This window comes from Salminus brasiliensis, chromosome 10, assembly GCF_030463535.1.
Source record: "Salminus brasiliensis chromosome 10, fSalBra1.hap2, whole genome shotgun sequence".
NCBI lineage: Eukaryota > Metazoa > Chordata > Actinopteri > Characiformes > Bryconidae > Salminus > Salminus brasiliensis.
This window is the reverse complement of record NC_132887.1, coordinates 30,843,020-30,863,860: the sequence shown is the minus strand read 5'-3', so window position 1 is coordinate 30,863,860 and position 20,841 is coordinate 30,843,020. Positions and strand designations below refer to the sequence as shown.

The window sequence follows — 20,841 nt, the reverse complement described above, 5'->3', positions numbered from 1 at the left end:
TGTTATGCTCAGGTGTACTGATGGTCTTCTTTAATAATTTATTTTGGGTTTGGTCTTCGGTTTTGTTTCATTTGCTGGTTGGAAGTTGCTTTTGAGTCACTTTTGATTTGAATGGACTGATGAAACATATCCATAAGCAGCCATAAATAGACACACATAGTTACACATGTATACTACATATTCTCTGAAGACCACAGGTAAAAAAGCTACACAGTAAGCACAGTAAGTAGCAAACAGGCTGTAAAAGACCAACAAATGGAGCATTAAGTAACCAGCAAAATTTAGCTTAAGAAGAATTCCCTACCTTGCAAGTCCAGAATGCTGGTGTACAGTTACATCTACAGCAATGCATGACTCATGTTAGCAGTATTCTAGTCCTGTGGTCAATCCCAGCCCAATGGTCCATTCCGCACCACAGAACTACTCAGGCAGGACACTTTCGATCTAATGTGACTCCAGCTTTGACTTGTACTGTGTCTGACACAATGCACTACAATGACCTGGTTAAGAGCAGTCGTGTGGTCATAAACTGACCAACAACAAAAGGGGTTGGGGTGACAGAAAATTGGGCATGACAGTGAGGGCTGGTAACTGTACACAGGCAGTCCAAAATCATCTCTTAAAGGGTGTCCTCTTCTAACAGGCTTTGATAACTGCAGTACACTGCTTCACTTTGCATAATCTTTCTTAAAATGATATACACTGTGTGAACAAAAGTATTGGAACACATGTTCATTCATTGTTTCTTCTGAAATCAAGGTTTTCTAAGAGTTTACCCTGCTTTTGTTGGAGTAACGGTCTCTACTGTCCAGGGAAGGTTTTCCACTAGATTCTTAATACTACATTTCTTATTAATACTATATTACAATATTTCTCTACAGGGACTAAACAAGCTGTGTGGTGCATTTGCACATCAGTGTCAGCAATGGGTGCAACTTAAAGTAGCTGAAGACATTTATTAGACGAGGTGTCCACAAACATAAGGAGACGGTGTAAATTATTTAATTCCCACAGACGTCTTACAGCGGTTGGATCCGTTTCTCGAACACATTTGCCAACACAGTGTAACACATTCTCAATAGTATTCAAACTGGTGATTGTGTTGGCCCTGACATCACCTGAACATTCATAATCCTCAACCCACTCCACCACTTGATGAGTGGTGTGGCATCCTGCATTGTCTTGTTGGCATATCAAGTGGTTATGTGGTTAACCACAAAAAAAGAAGGGGCAGATCCTTTAAACACATCCAGAACAGCTGCTAAACATCAGTATATGACGTGTTTACATCTAAATAAATCTTTTGATGGGGTCCAAAACAAGTGTTTCTAATGAAGTGCATATTGAGTGTTTGCATGCATACAGTCAAGTTTTCAAGTGAGCAGTAATAGTTTTGCAGAATTTAAAGGAATAGAACTCAAAGCATCTCTTTTTTTTATTGTTTTTGACTGTAAACACTGCTTATTGTTAAGGTTACGTTTAAGGTTGGTCAACATGATAATTTTATCAAATTGTGATAACTTGTCACCATGACATACAGAGAGTATAGTTTTATTTATATAGTCCTGTTTCATTGGATGGAATAGGGGGAAAATGAATGAAGAACATTTTGTATGCAGGACACAATTTACTAAATATCGAATATCTTTAAATATTAACCAGCCCTAGCTAGGTTCATGCTTTTCCCAACTTCTCTGGGTCCAGGGGCTGATCTACACTCAGTTTTCACCCATTACATTCTAATGAGAACAACTACATGGACAAGGGTGACTTCATCTTAGATCACCACAATTAGACGGAGACTCTTGATCAGTCCCTGCACCATATGGTGGATTGGGTTTGACCCATCCTGAGTCTGAGACACATGTTTGTGTTGTTTGTGCCAAAGCTCGGCTTTGTTGTCCTGCCAAACAACTGTTCTCACACACACTCAATGGCTTGGCACCCCTTTAACTTCAGTTTTTAGTTCTTCCAAACAAGCCTTCTTGGGTTACAATATATAAGAACAGTGCAAATAGCGTTGTTTTGTTTTTTTTTCACCTGGTAGTCATTAATCAGGGCAATAAATACTAACTCAACATGAGCTGTGCTCCTAAATAAGCATCACAACACAACATAAACTGGGCTGTCGCTGCTGTGGAAAAAGCTGCCAGTAGTCTTTACAGAGGACAGCAGCCTGGGGCAGGGATTTTTTGGAAACTGTTAATGTTTCATATTTGCTGTGTTAATATTTTGTATGTGGAATTATTGAGCACATGAACACTCTGCACATGCCCTTGTCTCTCTGAAAAAGAGCTGGTGAAAGGTGAAAATACTATATCACAATACTTAAAGCTATTTTCACAATCCATCCAGGCAACAGATTCTTTAACTACTATTTGGATACTCTCCCATACTGAGTACAGTGATCTTGCCCAGCTCTACTTTGAAATATACTGCAAAAGCAATGAAATTTTAAAAGTTACCATAGCATTTTGTCTTGCTGGCGAAGATGGATTTAATACTGGGGTTCTTTTAGATATGCTTATTTTCTTAGACTGTCTTTTTCTCTGCTTCCTTACTTTTCATTTACCTTGCTCCCAGAGTCCTCAAAAGCCTGAAAAAACCTATGCCATTATTTGATTAGTTACCTACTCTTCTTTTGTCTCAATAATTAATGATTTTTCTTTGCTTAACCATCAAGTATATCCACCTAGAGAGTGTTTTTGAACTGAAACATGCTTTTGAGCTTCCATGTAAAAGTTCCTTGTCTTTGTGTGAGACATAGCTTCTCCCCTCCCTTCACTCTCCTTATCCTCAACCCCTCTCTTGACATACCACACACCATAAATGGCCTCAGGTGATTCAGCATTCAACATTGCAAAACCTCGGACCCTCTACAGAGGAATCGACACAGAAGTGATTTGATTCTAAGGCTCCACTTCCTCATAGTGGTCTAGACAAAGTTCAGCCACAAGAAGGAAGCCTCAAGAACAACAAAGCTTACAAAAAAATATCAAACCAAAACCAGAAAGTCATTGTTTGTGGTCGTCGTCAGGCAGCATCATGTAGCGCGCAAAGGCCTGCCCGAAAGCATGTGAGGATGCTCCAGTGTGTGCCCATGTGGTATCTACGCAGGCTCCCCACAGGCAAATAACCCCATTGGGGTAAAAAAAAAAATAAAATAAGGATGCTGGTTTTAAATGTTTTAAATGAATGGCTAGTGTTAACCAACGTCAGTACACCAGTGTCAATAAGATGGTGGGCCTAAGGGCAATGTTTTACTCTTTATTAAAATGTCCATACATTTAGTACAGATTTCAGGATGAAAAATCTGAAATGTGGTTGAATGAGAAATTTGGAGCATTAAAAGTGCAGGAATCGACATGAACCAGAATCTCAAAGAAATATTTTCTTACCTTGTATAATCCATGCCACAAAGAATTAAGGTTTGTGATTTAATTAAATTAAATTATTTAGTAAGTGTAATATTTTATGCCTAGGAATTTTAAAATACATAGTAGCATCTAGCGTCAATACAAATTCTTTGAATTGCTACATTACATTTTAAGTACTTTAGTTGCTGTAGGGGCAAGGCCTAGTGCTCTGTAAAACTTATTTGCAATCTCAATAATGTTTGTCACTCTCCATGTAATAGTAGGCAGTGTGAGACCATGTGAAACACAAGCAAAATGTCACAATAACCAGTACACACAGTCTGGGCCAAGAACCATTTAAAAACAGTAGTGAGACCAAATCCAAATAAACCTTAATATCCTCAGAGGTAAATAAAATGATAACATAAGCCAAATTGGTCCAAGAGGGCCAGATATAGAACACCACAACAGCTTAAAATAGAATACTATTCGAGAACGGCAAAACCTTGCTACAGGCTAACATAATAAAAGTGGGTTTACAGATGATTGGAGGGAATGTCGTGTGCATGTGCACTCGCAGTGTCAAATGTAGAGCAATATCATTATTCAACATTCATTTCTACATCACAGGTTGACTGAAGACCAATTCTCTCCCAAAACAAGTCTGAGGTTGTGACCCTCACTACATCCCCAATGAGCCTATATAGAGCAAAGCACAGGATAGCGTGGGCATGGTCATGTAGTGTTGCATTATATTAGCAGCCAGTGTAAGGTAATGCTTCCGACCAAGGAAGACCAACGCAACGGAACAAAGACAACTAGAGCTCGTTTAGCATTCAGGGGAGGTTAGTGTTTCAGAGAAAGGTCTGAGTGAGGTTAAAGCATCCATCACTGTGGCAAATCAGACACTGGGCTCCCGTTTAAATGGCCCTAAATGTCAGGAGTGGGCATGGCCTTTAAAGGTGAGGGCCCTTTTACAGAGGACCGAGTGGGACAGTCTCAGTCACCACCGCACTGCATGTGCTCAGACGGGACTTGTGAACAGGGCGCCAGAGGCAGACTGCCTTTTTGTGTTTTATTCCCAGTCGTTATGTGTTTTGTTGGTGTTCTGTCACTTTTTTCGAATATCTCTTTGGACACATTAAAAAAGGGGTGTCATTATGTTTAAGGTTTCCCACATTTGTTCAAAAAGACTAATGTTGAATTGTTGAGTATATGCTCTCCCGCGACATAAGACTGAAGAAGTTCCTAATGCTGAATATGCTACATATGTAGCTATCAGGTGATTATGTGAAATGGGCCAAAACAACTGATTAAAATAATTTAAAAAATAAACTTCACTATTTCTACTCATCTTAGCAACAAATTCCAATCATCTTTACACGTCTTTGGACAAAATGCATTTTAAAGGGGATAATTTATGAAAAACTCACTTGGGCACATTCATTTGAGTATCTGTAATGCCTACCAACCCACAAATGATGAAACAGTCCAACCCTGTGAGGTTTGTTTTTGGGGGCTGCCTAGGGATTTTACACACTGTTCATATTTGGCTCGGCTTTCAAAGTCTCATGCCATCTAATTAGAATTATTTGTGAAGGCAGAGCTGCAGAAGGCAGCTGTGGGTGAAAATTGTAAGGTTGCAGGAGAATTTTTGGGGCTACTTCAAAATGTACCGCCGACACACACAAAAAAAAAAATGACCGTAGGATAAAATGAAAAGAACTGCATTATGCATACGTCCAGCCGAGAAAAGCAGGTACTCCGGCTGGGAGGGAGAGAGAGAGAAAGCGTGAGCAAGAGCAAGGTTTATGAATCAAAGAAGAAGTGATTGTTAGCTAGCTAGCGTGAATCCAAGGTGAAGTGAATATTGAATAACTAGTGTAAACTGCTGTGGGGGGTGGGGGGGGGAGGGGGAGAGAGAGAGAGAGAGAGAGAGAGAGAGAGAGAGATGTGAACTCAAGGTGAAGTAAATGTTAGCTAGCTAGTGCGAACTGTGATGAATGAAAATAAACTTTAAAAGTTTAGCCAGTTCATGTAGCCAAGAAAATTAATGAAAAACACTTTACTTTCACTGAAAAGTGAAAATACTTGTGGGTTTTAAAAAAGCTGTACAAAAAGGGACTATAAGGAAACCAAATGTAAATCAAGAGTTTGTAATATTTGTGCTTAATGAAGCTCTAAGAAAATCTGTTGAAAACAAACCTGAACAATTCCGGTATGAACATAACTGGGTAAATCAGGCGTGTAGACAGAGTTTACAGTTTAACAGAAATGAAGGATATGCAGGTCAAAGATTTTACACCCAGACACAAATGTAATGTATGGGGTGAAGGATCAAATGCTAATGTTCACACTGTAAACCTGGTATAAAACCAGTGCTACCCATGGTAGCTTAAGTATCTGAGACTACTTGTACAGATAGCTGACTGTGCATTGGGTAAAAAAAAAAGGGGACCAAGAGCTGATTTATGGAGGCGAGCGGGCCTCGGCCAGCCTGAAGGTAATAGCTGGGATTTATACAGAGCTCTGACAGCGCTCTGGGGTTGTATATAATTGTGGATTATCTGCTGAAATTCTTCAGCTTTGCTGTGATGGAAATGATCCACTGCGTGGTATATAAATAACCACGGAGCGCCTGGCCAGACAAAAGTCTCCTCTCCTGAAAGATTTTCCAAAACATGACATCTAAAACCGTGTGTGTGTGTGTGTGTGTGTGTGTGCGTGCGCATTTACTTATTTGGCCCTGTCATCATCAAGGACTGCAGAGGATTAAAAGGAAAAAGCAGCATTTCAATGTCTTAGCATGAGGGCTCAACTGATGTTTGTCTTGTATTGTTATTCCAAAGAAATGCCCAGCAGCAGAGTGGCTAGAATAATATAGCATTGTCTCCAAACGGACTGACTAGTAGCTGGAGGTGGGAGAGTGACGTATGTGGGGCCATTAAGGATCGGTGTGATCATTAAAAGAGATGAGACTGACTGAATGGCACCACAGAGGATCAGTCTGAGCTCTATTCCATTCACCTGCTTGGAACGTGTAGTATGATGTGGCATAATTCTGAGAACAGAAATACAACCTCATGTAGGCCTAACGCTCTATCCTGTAGTGACATAACTTGAGACGTTATGGCTTGATATTTTCACAGTGAGATAACCAGAAAGTCCGAAAATCACACAGTTTTACGGTATGACTGTATTAAGCGCCTTAAAACAAACAAACAAAAACAAAAGATTATGGTTAAAATCAGAAGAAAAAAAATATGGAATATGAGCATCATCTCTTACATGTATAGTATAGATCTAAACAATGCATCATCTGTGCAGAATATGTTTTTTTATTTCGTGAGTTAAGACCATGCCTCAATTCATATGTTTTCCAGGTTGGGTTTTGTGCTCTCTCTCAGTGGCAAGGCTGGCAAAATAAGTGCAACTCTGAACCAAACAGCTCAGCTCACTAACCTTTGTGTTTTAACACTACATGTTAATCAACTGCTAAAGGTAGCTACACGGTAGCCACAATGTGTCCTATTACAGACTAGCAATGCAACCTGTTTACAAAAGAGATGGACTAGAGGCTTAGTCTATGATGGTCAGTGATATGATGTTCCTGCCCTCCAAATGCATAGAAACGTAAAGCAAGACTTCTTGAGTGTTGAGAAGGCGACAAGGCTGCATGCTAAAACAGGGTAATAATCACTGGTTTAAGGGACTTCAATGTAATTTTGGTCAATATTTTTTGATCAAGTCAAAGCTCACACTGTGAGTAACTGAACTTGTGTATAATTTATATTTACTGTCATAGTAGGTACCAAAGCATTTATATTCGCTTAGAATTAAAACGTTTTAAGATAAGTATCTGACTAATAATCCTGAAGTTTAAAAGTTCAAGTCTTGAAATTACATCTCACACTGGCACACATACAGTAACATCAGAGTAAGTGCCACAGGCTGTGTGTTCGGTCTCCCTGGTCCAGAGAAACATCTTTACAAGTGTTTCATCTGGAAACAAACCACCATCTCCAGTCCAAGGACTGTAATTCTTTGATAGCTATTACTCATCCGTTCATGTTTGTGTTTCTGTATATTACACACACACACACGAATATATAAGGGAAAATTAAGAAGCCAAGGTCCTCAAGAAGTCGGTTATATAGTTTACAAGTTTGCGGTATTGCTTCGCATGGTAATTACATGCCTCATGAGCAGCACAATCAAAACAGCTGACAGGTCTGACCATAAAGGGAGGGGAAAAAAATCTAACATGGGAGCGACATGGGGCAGTTTCATATGTTGTTATGCCACTCTTCTAGCAATGATTGATGCTTGGCTGTACATGAAAAACCCTTTCCATCCACAGTAAACACAGAATGACCGCTTTTGTTTTGCACCATTGTTCTAAAGCAGAAAGCAGTCCCGGAGGCTTTGGGACTGGAGCTGCTCTCTTCTGGTGTGGCTGAGGAGGGATTGTGCAAGGAAGCTGTGTGGGCCCAATGTTGGTGAATACAGCACAGAAATGCACCAACTAAACATGAGCAATACCTGTTTAGATCAGCACTTAGATCCTGATTTATATTCCAGCATGTGTTTTTTTTTTCCTCTGGAACTTAAGCAGAGTGTTCATAAAGGTGAGGTGTGGAGTCAAATGACTTGGACCAGAGTCAGACATTGCATAAAGAAGTGGCTATTTTAGAGAAAGTTCAGTTTGTTCAGCTATGAAGGTTCAAAGGTTTAGGAGGAGCACAGATGGCTTGAAACATGCTCCCAAAATCCCCAGAAATATATAATTTTTTTTATTATTATTTCTTTAATAAAACTCAAACACACTTTATCTCATGTGCAGTTGGAGTAATTTTAGTGGATCTGTCATCTGCAAAATCCATTTAGAATGGATTTAGTCATTTTGGAGGAGTAATGAATAAACTAACTAACTAACTAACTAAATAAATAAAGAAATACATACATAACTGTTATTCATGCTGATTGTAACATTGTATTGACCTTGGCACAGATTAATATTGTGAGTTTAGTACAGAACGTACTGTGAACTTGTCTCTTTTTCTTGAAGATATGACTATAACTAAAACAGCTGTAAAACAAGCCAATTCTAAAACCCCCAAATGGTTACGTCCTGGCTTATTTTACTGATGTTCTTTTAACATACACCTAGCTAGCGCCGAGTGAGAAGATATCACGATTCATTGATGTTTTTCATGAATAATTTGAACTATATAAGCTGCTCGAGTTGCTTTGTTGGCTCGGTGCTTTGAGTTCTACATGTTGCTTCAATGACTGAAAGAGGCAGAGTCACATGATAACACATGTGGTAGTATGCTTTTCAGGTGATGGTACATGAACACAAGCAGTGAGGAAAGTACAAACTATTTTTGAAGTATATACTAATAGAATAAGATTATTACTTCAATTAGAGGTTTTGAAAGTCACCCAGTCCTCTAATAAAAGGCTTTAGAGAATACTTTCGGAGAAGCAAGAGAACGCTAGCCGACCAGGTGCAGCACCATTTTGAAAAAGGCCAACCTTAGTAAAGCACTAAGGCTAACCGTGCCTGGGGAAGCGAGTAGATTTGGGCAGGTGCTAGGTGGCTGCTAGGCTGAAAAACAATCCCAGCAAACCAGCTACAGCCTGCTCATCTAACTAACAACACATATTGCCAACTGGACACAGAGAAGACAGCAACACTTGGACTCAAAACTATGCTATACTAGGGGGCAACTGTGAGCCATCACATTAACGAAAACCAGCCAATCAAAGGCAAAATAACAGGGTTGTAAAGAGGTGTGTAGTAAAACTGCATTGTGCCCCGACCAAAATCACATGCTTACTATTTGTACATAAAAAAACTATTTTACTAACAACAAGCCATCATTTATGTGTTATATTACCATCAACATCAATGTTTGTGTCCAGTGTTTAAATGGAACTTTAATCTAGACTCAAGTCTCAAGACTAACTTGTTACTTGCAACTCAGTGGCTTGTTCCCATCTCTGATTTCCAGAGCTATTCCCTAATGGAATCCAAACCTGAAGTCTTCAGCATAAGGCAGTGTTAATCTAGGAGTGTGCTTGTTAATGCTTGTCCTGGAGTACCATATTTATGCAGAGTTTAGAATTTAACCTTATGCAGCCCTACCACACCCAGATCAACTTGGGTAAGGTTTGTTAATTAGCTGGGAAGATAAGGCACCAAGTATGTGCAGGGCAGTGGTCCAGGATTGAGACACCCCGCTCTAGGTTCAGTGTGCCACAGTTTTGATGTGCCACTAGTCCTTCACAAGAAACAAACAAAAAAAAAAGACTCTGCTCAACAGCAGAAAGCAACAGAGATGAGTGCTGAGAAAGGGCCCTGAGGCATCCGAAGATGACCCCATGCCCTGGCCCATGTTCCACACCATGGGTGCTGGAAAAACAGCACAGAGTGAGTGACCCATAAGTCCCTCAACACCAAGATAGCCTTCTCTCGCTGTGTGTTTTAAGCCATTTCTTTTTCTTGGGTTCCCTTGTTTTTATTCCTCACCGGTATCATTAGCGCAGTTAGCTCAGTGAACCTTTTTTTAAATGTATAGGGGGTTTAAGATTAGCTGACAATTTGGAACTTTTATACTTTCTCCTTAAAAGTAATGTATTATGACAAGCAGGTGTCTCACGTATTCTGGATCTTTGAAATCATGTGATCATTTATCATGAAGTTTCAACTTAAAAACTCAAAACAACTCCATTGACTCAGTGTGGACTATCTAATCTCCTCTGAAACATCAATAACTTGTACTTAACAGCCATTCTGACTGGAAATGAAACAAATGAAGGATGGTCTCTGAATTTTAAACAGTACTATACAGTCTTACTGAGACCATGTTCACATACTCTGCCACTGTAATAAACAGTCTCCAGCAGACTGTGTTAAACCATTACCCTTACAAGAAGTATCTCCAAAAACGGCCTTCTGTCACATGAGCAACTCGAGCACTAACCCTTTTTTCAGTACCAGAATCTAAGGAATCTAAGGAGGTGTATTGCAAATGGTATAATTAAGAACACTTGGTTTCTTTAGGGTGGCTCATGATAGCACAGCATAAATATTTATCTCGCTCAGCTCGTGGTGGGGATAAAAAAATAAATACGTAGAAGGCCCTCTCCTTCCAAAGCGCTGTAATTTTTGCCTTACGATTTTAGTGCCAGTACCCCGAGGACGTGAAGGCGAGACTTTTAAAGTTTTTTGCTGCGGTACAGATCAAATGCTAAGCCCCTTATGTTGTATTTATTGTCTCCAAGTCTTCCATTTTTCCCTATAAATGACTGACAGACAGCTTGAGGTGGGTAGGCGACTCTTTTGTAGATTACTTTGTGTTTTTTCCCCTGCGGGTCAGTGAGGATCAGGGTTTTTTAACTGTGATTTGTGAACAGAGGGGAGAGGAGAGAGGACTTATCTAAATTGGTTTCATATGTCGTATTATTGCTTGATTTAAATAATCGCAGACACCCAGGGCTGACGGGAGCATGACCCTCAACCTCCCGGCTGCTTATAGAGGAGCGGGTAGACGGTTAGAGGGTAACAGACCTCTACAAACACCTTTACTTCTAATGAATGCTTTCTCATCAACAGGTTTTTGAGAATGCGTGCGAGATCCATAATACAATAACAAAAAGTAGAATAGAGAGGAGTTATAAAATTAATTTAAGATTATAGAACATTAAAAGTTGTTACAGCCAGTGGCATGAGATGTCAAAGGGGCCATATCATGAAAATCCAAAATGTTATTAATACGAGTTTATCATGTAAACACAATTGATGCTTTAAAGCATATTGTTCTTGTCCCAGTTCTTATATGGAAAACGAGCTGCAAAAACAGCCCGTTTAGAATATACAGTTTTTATGGTGTCCATTAAACCCATTTATATGTATTTAGCCTACAGAAGTTTAACCTGCCCGTTCACTCTAAAGTTAACTGTTTCAGCCTGGGCTGCTTACTGAGTGAGATACAATATAGTGCAGCCAATATAGCCAGGAATAGGGATCATTTACATACCAGTCACACAAAAAGTTAACTTTTCTTTTTTTTTTTCTGACAAGATTACATTTACATGGCGTCTTGAAGGCTCCTCTGTGAATTTATGTCCGCCAAGGTCGGCCACGTCTGTGTTTTTCTCAGTCCTCCGCTACAAAGGTAGAATTATCTACCATTTAGTTTTTTCCCCCCACTAAACTTAGTGTTTCTCTTGTCCAGATATACCGCTGCTGTGCACCATATTTATTAGGGTGTGTATCCTGAAGAGATCCACTTCTAGATATTACACACTTTTCAAATCACTAAATTAAAATTGGAACTTTACTTTACCCAAAACTGAAATAAGAGCCAGGACTTCTGTACTCCAGCGTCTTGTTGATTGTTTGGACCCCTACATTGTGAATGGACCATAATCATGAGACTCATGTAATGCAAAGAGTAAGTAAACTGGCTCATCTGTTTTTTATTGCTGCCTGGAGTTTCATCGCTGAGGAGATGTGTACAGTTTTATTACAGACGTCCCCTAATATAGTAATTAAATTCGTAATAGGACTCAAAAGATGAGAGATTGGAAAATGGCTGTGTGCAAACAAATTGAAGCTTTTTTTTTTTTCATGAAACCACAAAAGTGCCATTTAATGGAAAATGCAAAGAAAAAAACCCTGCAGGACAGAGGTACTGTAAAGCTATTCAAAAGCGACATGATTTCTTTATAGAAACAATATTTTTTTCTATGCTTTAGAAATAGTAAAATGAAAGAATTCCCTCCATTTCAATACCTGTGAGATCCCTCTTTAGCTTTCGCAGGTCCTTTGAGAGGTCATCAAACTTGACTTGAGCAGCCAGAAAAAAATCCTGAGGCTCAGGCAGTGGGAAGACACTCTTATCCGTTCCTGCATTCTGAAACAAAATACATATAAGTAATTAAAAAAAATACTTCCTACCCAGACAGAAAAAAATATCACTCACGATAAAGCACACTTGTAATTATTTTACCTCATCTATGTTTCGTAAGTAGTACGACACCACATAATCCACAAGGCTGATCCGATTGTCCTATGGTTTAAAAAATGAAATTAAGGATTACAATTGCACAATATGCTTTAACAAGAAATAATCAAATGGGGAATCAAGACATTGAAAGCATTTAGAGAAACCCACATGAAAGAAATGTGTCTGCAATTTTTATTTAAAAGTTTTTAAAACAAATTCCTACTGCTTTTTTTTTATTATTTAAACCCTGCAAGCAATGCAGCAAAACTCACTGTTTTACCTCCTTTAAAGTTGGCTGGAAACAATTATTTCAACTCATGAAGTGAAAATTGTTTCTTTTTAAAGTATATATGTAGATACTGCAGAGGGAATCCCTTTTGTTGGTTAATGACATCAGGAGCTAGAATTCTTAATGCTTTAGATCTTCTAGATCTTTAGAACTTCTAACTAGAGATGTCTCGATTCAACCCAGTGGATCGGGTATTGGCTATTTTAATTCCTCAGAGTCTTTGTTTTAACCACATTGTTCAGAGCGCCACCTGATGGCCTCATGACGCCATTAACAGACATTACTGCCCAGAAGTCAGCAGCAAAAGACATTCTCAGGAATCTGCAGTGAGTAAATATTTTACAGTGAAACATGAAAACAGACTATAATATCTAAAACTTTATTAAGTATTGTAGGAATGCTCCGTTTTACCGGCGGGGGAACCACACAACTTCTATTGTTTTTAATCCAGCACCGAGGAACATATTTAAAACTATTGAAAGCCCTAATCTAAGCTGACGGAACGAGAGACCCCTGCTAAGTATAGGAATACAGGTTGCTACGTAAAACCAGGCAATCATGACTGTGGCTTTTCCTGTATTAGTGTCCGCATAAAGGAAACTCAAAGTGAAGCGAAAGCCAGGGAATCAAACAGGGATCCACACTATGCTAAAAACTTAACTAGGCTAAAAACTAATGCTCACCTCATCTGAGAACTAAACTAAACACACATTAGAAGAGAAAGCGCAGCAACATTCTGAAAAGTATAGTAATGTAAAAATACTCAATAAATACACTTTTTGGCATTAAAAATATTACTAATTCATCACTTAAAAAACTAAGCCTTTCAGAGGTTTTATGTAAATCAGTTGTAATTTGCATTAAGGCCGTGGTAAAACATTTTAAAGTACTGTAAGGTGGTGTGTACGTACCCTGCTCTTGACATCCTTCAATTTTGGAAGGATTTCTAGCCCGAAGCCATCAGCCTGCCCTCTGGTCCTATTCCCACCATTCATGTAGTTCCCAAAGGCTAGGACAAGGCCTATCACTTCTTTAATACTGCTGTCCTCCAGGAGCCCCTGCAGGAATACAAAAGCACACATGTTACAGCAAGAACAATTTAAATGCATGTCACTTATTCCTAGCTGCCCATCACCAGTAAAGCAACTCATTTTCCTAGACATTATAATTAGCTATCATCCCATCAATGCAATACTGATCTTAGCACTAATAAAGCAAAATAGGATATCTCTGCTGGGTTGTACCTTACACACTGTGGAGATGATCTGTACTTTGCGATGAATAGACGATATGGAGTCCAGAAACACTGACTGGAATATGATGCACTGCGCTCGGCCGGCAAAATCCGGAATCTGGGAGAGCTCATAAAGGAACCTTTTCAGGAAAGAAAAGAGGACAAGTGAGAGACGTGACACACACTATCCACAAGAACTGGAATACAGGTTACCTCTTCTCAATTTACATGCTAACCAGAAAATGCGTCAAGGCAAGCTGCTTTTTGTCAAAAAATGGCAAAAATCTGGATGTAACTAAGTGTAATTAAGTGTGATTATCTTAAAGATCAAAGATATGAGGTAGTACACGCACAGTTCGAGGCAAAGCGCAAGGCTCAATAAATCAAAACAATGAAAGCTAACAAGATGAATACTCCTGACTCATTCTCCTGAAAAATACCCTGTTCAACTGTAATTCTCAGTAATTACTTCTAGTCACTTTCCCACTCTTTGAGAAAAACAAAGGCCTTGTTGGTTCTTGTTGAACACTTTAAACTGAACATTTGAAATCTTGTAGCAAATTCATTTAACATAACTAATAAATTCTAAAATATGCTACTGACTATAACTTAATATGGTAAGTAACACGGTATAATATACAATGAAAAAGTTACAATACCATGAGGCAGATGTTCTTGAGTTTCTCAGAATCTCATCACGAAACTTGTACAAACTTGTAATCGTAGGAGCTTAATTTTGCCTGTACAAAACTAATGTAATAAACGGCTTCAGCAAATAATCTAGATTTTATGTCATACTGTTCAGGCTTGTCCAATAGCTTGACTTCATCCTCTTTCGATGTCTCATAATGTTTCTTGATCTTCTCCAACTCATCATTCTGAGCCCTCTGTAATAATTTCGAACAGTTACTGACAGAACATTCAAAATTGGAAATCCTAAACATTCACAGAGAACATGAAATATCTAGTGAAAATTGTTGCCATTGAAATACATGCATTACTGTAACATACTGCTGAAACAACAATATATCATGAACGGGGTAAACAGTAGCACAACACCACAGTCTATGTGAATAGGAATCCTCTGCACATTCCAATTTATCAGATTGTTTATTGTGACAAATTATTAATCTGTTGTGATATTACACACAGTACGCATATGATGCAAATTACAGGGAACAGTAGGCCTGCTTGCATTTTCGACCACCATCTGATTACAAAACCCTGAAAATACTCACATTTTCATATAAAGCCTCAATGGTCTCCAGATCCACCACAGAGTTGTCCACGGTAAGAACAGCTGCAATAGTAAATCAGTTTATTAGCAGCTCTTCACACAGACATTAAGAATAAAAAAAAGCATGCACGCTGTACTCGTTAGTGTTAGCCCTTGTTTTGGAACGCTTGCACATTTTCCCCTGAAAGCTTAAGCCATTTACACGCTGCACTGTTTCATGAGCCTGTTTGTACCTGGATTTATTGGATGGCAGTGCCTCTAATACTTAGGCTTGGAAACATAATACCAATAAACTCAAAGCACTGCTTTGAATAGCAGAATAAGGTTGGTATTCTGTAAATTGCTGGATTGGACCCAAATATAGAAATCACACCCCCCGTATTCATTCTGTATGTGGACAAACTGCATCAGACTTCATTTTACTACAGTAATGAAGTGTTTTAAGCAGACCTGAGGTTGGTTGATAAGGCTGATAAGCATGTGGATTATGAGTTTTGTGGTGAATGCAAGTTCAGATTGGGGCTGCTTTGACTCATGGGGTATTTCTCATCTTTCTGCCGCTCTGTTCCACACACCCACCCACACGGAGAGGACTAAGCCTCTAGGCCATGGGTCATGGCCAGAAGCCTGTACTTGCTTAACCCCAGGACCCACACATACAGAACTACCACAGTTCTGCAGTCATTTGTACTGCCTCTCTGGAGGAGTGGAGAGGAGAGTGGAGTGGAGAGGAAAGAGGAGAGGAAAAAGGAGAGTAAGGGGAGAGTGGAAAGGAGAGAGTAAAAAGGAGAGGAGAGGAGAGGAGAGAGTAAAAAGGAGAGGAGAGGAAAGGAGAGAGGAGTAAGGAGGAGAGTAAAAAGGAGAGGAGAGGAGAGAGTAAAAAGGAGAGGAGAGGAAAGGAGAGAGGAGTAAGGAGGAGAGTAAAAAGGAGATGAGAGGAAAGAGGAGCGTAAAAAGGAGAAGAGAGAGTAAATTATGAGAGTAAAGAGGAGAGGAAAGAGGAGAGACTAAAAAGGAAAGGAGAGAAGAGTAAAGAGTAAATAGGAGAGGAGACTAAAGAGGTAAAGAGTAAAGAAGAGAGAGTAAAAAGGAGAGGGGAGAAGCTTCATGTCTGGCTGCCCACATCCAGTATATCATGTTTCTGTAGCCTCTGGACGATGAGGCCAAAAAGTTGCACTGTGATTTTACGCAGAGACGTTCTAGCAGGCCGAAAGGGCTTTCTGGCATCTCTCTGCAGACTTCCAAATAAGACTCGGACTATCTGCTTTTCTCTGCTGAGCTTCGTTAGCTGCCAGCAGTCTCGCTGACGGATTAGAGGAGCAGTTCTGGATCGGGCTCCAAGTGATGTTAAAACGAACTTTTGCAGAGCTCACAGGGCTTCTGATCAATCATGCAGCGGCTAAGCCTTGGGGAGTGCGTTCACGTGTGTGGGTTCAAAGGTGTGACGTGCTCTGGAAATTTCTTCACACCTTCAGATCAAAGGCCACCAACAACTCTGCCACTTTACTTGGTTTTCCTCTATTAGCCCCTCACTGAGAAAAGGGGTAGTGTTTGTATGTGTGTGCGTGCGTGTGTGTGGGGGAGTTACAGAAACCTAGCCACTCTCTTAGTGTTGGGGGTATTGCTTGTGATAGGGTAGTTCACATGGATGGGGATTGGGTAATTGGCCTTGCAAAATTGGGTAGAAAATAGGATGAAATTAGAATTTATTACTCACATCTTAATTACAAACACGATTCTTTATAGAATCAAAGGAGGTTCTTCAGTGGTGTCCCTCAAAGAGCCATTTGTAGCTCCTTCATTTTTTAAAAAGACTTTAAGTGAGGATAGCAGTAAAGAATATGACAGCTATGAAAGACAGTACATAATATTGACTGGCACTCATAATTGTCACTCTTAAAAGAAGATGCTTCTACAGTCAAAGATGTTTTGGGGGAAGAGCATTCTACAGTTTGGGAGCAGTGGCATTTAAATATCTCACATCCACAAAAGTATTGGGACACTTGTTCTTTCGTTGTTTCTTCTAAAATGAAGGGTATTAAAGAGTTTATCCTGCTTTTGTTGGAGTAACTGTCTCTACTGTCCAGAGAAAGCCTTCTACATTGTGGCGCATTACTGTGAGAATTTGACTGCATTCTGTGACAAGGGCGGAGTGAGGTCAGGATGTTGGATGATCACCTCCCCAACTCATCCCAAAAGTACTGGATGGATGGAGTTACAGAAACCTAGAGAGTGGCTGGATGCTAGGCTAACACACACCTGTGCTGACCAACATCACGCTAGAAGTGAAGTGGGGAGGAGGGAGCGCCATCAACCCACCCCTGAAAGGGGAAGGCCAACTGTGCTCTCTCTGACTCCGGCTGCTGATGGTAAGCAACATGCTCATGCTACATGCTACTCTAGCTACTGCTCATGCTCTCTCTCTAGCTACCTCCCTTCCCTCTGTCCCCATCCCAATCACCTTTCCCCATGCGGCTATAATTGCAATACATATTCCACTGCTCTTTCATTTGCCAGCACAGAGGTGAGTGGCACTGAAAGCTGGCAGACCCTCAGAAGTGCCTATTAAGAGTCTCTCCTCTACTGTGACACTCAAAACACTGCACTTCTCCAAAACCTGCTAGTAAGAGGTCCACACATGCTGAGGGAGAGAGAGAGAGCGTACCAGTAACAGCCTGCCTGGCCCAAGGTGCCAGGTCTGTGTGTGTGTGTATTCTGCAGTGGTGGATTTATACACACTCAGATCATTAGCAGATTGCTCCCATTAGGGATGTGGAGAGTGTCACTGGCTAGAATAAACAGATCAGAGTCAGCCACATGCACAGACAAGCAGGCACTGACTGCGCCACTGCTGTCTCCAACCAACCTAAACAGACACAGACACACACACACACACACACACACACACACACACACACACACACACCTGACACTGGTTCTGCTTCTTTACTCCTAAATCTTTTCTTTTTGTCTCTTTCCTGCCCTACCTCTCCGCACACCCATCTCTTCCCCACACACCCACTTATTCGGCCCGTCTTTCTTCCCTCAGTCAAATGGGACAAATTTCCTGCCTCTGAACTCAAACAAGAAAAGGAAATGATAGGAGTCTTTAACATAATTCCTACACTGCATTTAGCTTACTCACCAGAGCCTCAGAAAACACACACACACATACACACAGTTTGAGTGCTTCCCTTAAACACGAGCATTGTTCGCCACAGTTGCAGGAAATTCATTAAAAAACAAGGTCAACTGGAAGTGAATCAAGAGACGCCGGTGAAAAGAGAGACAATTACAGTTGCGCATTGCTCACAAATTCTCCCACTAAAAATAACCGAGCCCATCTGCGAGTTATCAAGCGCAGCCAGAGCGATTTAAGTCTATGCAAGTGCAATTAAACAAGAGAGGAGGGCACTTAAGAAATCGGGGAAAACGGTTAAAATGGTTAAAGGGGGAGGGGGGGGGGCAAATGAATGGTCGTTGTTCTCACCTTGCTGAATATCCTTCATCTCCAGGTGAAGGCTGGATATTAGGATTCCCACCGCCTGAGAACGCTTGCCGTCCAACAGCTTGATGATCTGCAAGGAGAGCAAATAAATTCAGAAATAAAATTCATTTTTAACAGCACTTACACCTTTTACTGACCTGCTGGCCTTTTCTGCTGCTAGTGAGCTGCTGCTGTTGCTTCTTTGCAGCAGTGAGTTTTTCAGATTTAGAAAATAATACAGAAAACAGAGTAAGGGCAGTTTTACTTTGTATGGCATCCAGATTCTGTGGCAGATTTACATGTGTGCTGTCGCACTCTCGCACATTGGCTGAGAGACTTGAGACTCACAATTAGCAATTAATCTCATTAACTGCATAAAAAAAACAATAGACCTCTCATTCCCCTCCAATGTGACTTGTACTCAAAGCAACAGCAAACCTCTCGTAAAATGAACAGCGTGCTCAGACAGTGGACAAAACACTCAGCTAAAGCCCCCGAACCTAAATATAAAGTTAAATAAAAGTTAAAATCTTTCTAATTAAGTTAACCTCAGGACCAGAAGTGTGTTTTATGGGAATCTCTTCCCAAAGTTTAATAACAGTAATTTTAAAGTTTTTTTAGTTTGGCCTGGATAGAGTGGCGTTGTCAACAACAGGTCAGCTTCAGTAACTTCGGTCAGGTGGCCACATCCACGTACGTACAGTCTGCTACGCTGCGAGGAGAAGCCTGGCTAAACTCCTGTCTCTCTCTTTCTCTCTCTCTCTCACAGCACCTCAAAGCTGGGGTTTTAGCCGGGCTGGTCCTCATCGTGTGGGCAGAGCGTAAGTATGCATAGCACTGCAAGAGAATAGCTGTTCCTCTGTAAGGGGGCAGAGCTAGGTATGCACAGCAATGCGAGAGGGAGACGGGTTGTGTATCCAGGCTATTTAAATCTTGCTGAATGCTTAACACCCAAGTTAAACAACCTGCATTAAACAAAGCATCAAAATGTGTACCTGAGGGCTTTAACACTGACTCACTGCTGTTACTGCTGTGTAACAGCACTCATGGCTCCCAACAAAAACTGGGCTAGGACCTCAAAGTAACGAGAATATACACTATATGGACACCTACACGTTACACCTACTTTTATGGAGCTTTTATGACATCCCATTCTACATCCACATGCATTAATGTGGAGCTGGTCCCCCACTTTGCAGCTTCAACAGCTTTCAGTTCTCTGGGAAGTCTTTCTACACGATTCTGGAAGGTGCCCGTTCATCCAGAAGAGCATTTGTGAGTTGAGACACAGATGTTGGATAACAGGGTCTGGGTCGCAATCTCCATTCTAATTCATCCCAAAGGTGTTTGTTGCGGTTCAGGTCAGGGCACCAAACCATGCCTTTATAAACCTTGCTTTGTGCACAGGGGCAAAGTCATGCTGCAACAGAAAAGGGCCTTCCCCAAACTGTTTCCACAAATTTGGAAGCATGCAACTGTCCAAGATGTCTTGGTGTGCTGCAGCATAAAGATTTCCCTTCAGTGGAACTAAGTGGTGACTCCACAGAACACATTTCCACTGCGGTGTGCTTTACACCACTCCACCTGACGCTTAGCATTATGATTGGTGATGTAAGGCTGGCATGCAGCTGCTCGGCCATGGAAACCCATGCCACGAAGCTCCAGGCACAGAGTTTTTGTGCTGATGGAGGTTTGGAACGCAGTTATTGAGTCAGCAGAGAGTTGGCAGCTTTTTAATACACCATGCCCCTCAGCACTTGGCAACCCTGCTCTGCAAATTTACATGGCCTGCCACTCCAGGACCGACTTGCTGTGGTTCCTAAACGCTTCAACTTTTCAATAATACCACTCACAGTTGATTGAGTATCCAGAACCAACTGATTTGTTGCAAATGTTACACAAATGTTTGTAAAGGCAGACTGTATGGCTAGTGGTTTGATTTTATACGTGTGGCAATAAGACTGAATAAAACACCTGAAATCAATGATTAAGAGGTGTGTCTCAATACCTTTATCTACATAGTTTTTAAGTGTATACTGTAGTTTTTTGTTTGCAGTCTTACTGAGTAATACTGTGGTAAACGAATAGTTTTAAAAAACAAATAAACAAAAAAAGCCACAAACAATTAATCAAAAAAAAAAAAAAAAACTCATCACCCCAAACCCACCATCCACAGGTCATCTGTAACCATGTGTGATCCTCTAGTTGTTGATCAATTGTC

At 40.5% G+C, this 20,841-nt stretch overlaps 1 protein-coding gene across 3 annotated transcripts in view; it reads right to left on the bottom strand.

Moving 5' to 3' along the window:
* The window catches only part of LOC140564382 (formin-like), an 85,995-nt gene that overhangs the window by 19,946 nt on the left and 45,208 nt on the right, over window positions 1–20,841 (bottom strand). For 2 of the 3 annotated variants that reach the window (XM_072689793.1, XM_072689796.1), the window contains 7 exons: window positions 18,624–18,711; window positions 15,135–15,196; window positions 14,695–14,783; window positions 13,907–14,036; window positions 13,574–13,720; window positions 12,377–12,436; window positions 12,160–12,280 (listed from right to left, as the gene is read on the bottom strand). In XM_072689793.1, the coding sequence (XP_072545894.1) occupies window positions 12,160–12,280; window positions 12,377–12,436; window positions 13,574–13,720; window positions 13,907–14,036; window positions 14,695–14,783; window positions 15,135–15,196; window positions 18,624–18,711 (697 nt within the window). Of the gene's footprint in view, window positions 1–12,159; window positions 12,281–12,376; window positions 12,437–13,573; window positions 13,721–13,906; window positions 14,037–14,694; window positions 14,784–15,134; window positions 15,197–18,623; window positions 18,712–20,841 lie in introns of those variants that run through there. The other variant, XM_072689794.1, reaches the window with a different exon arrangement.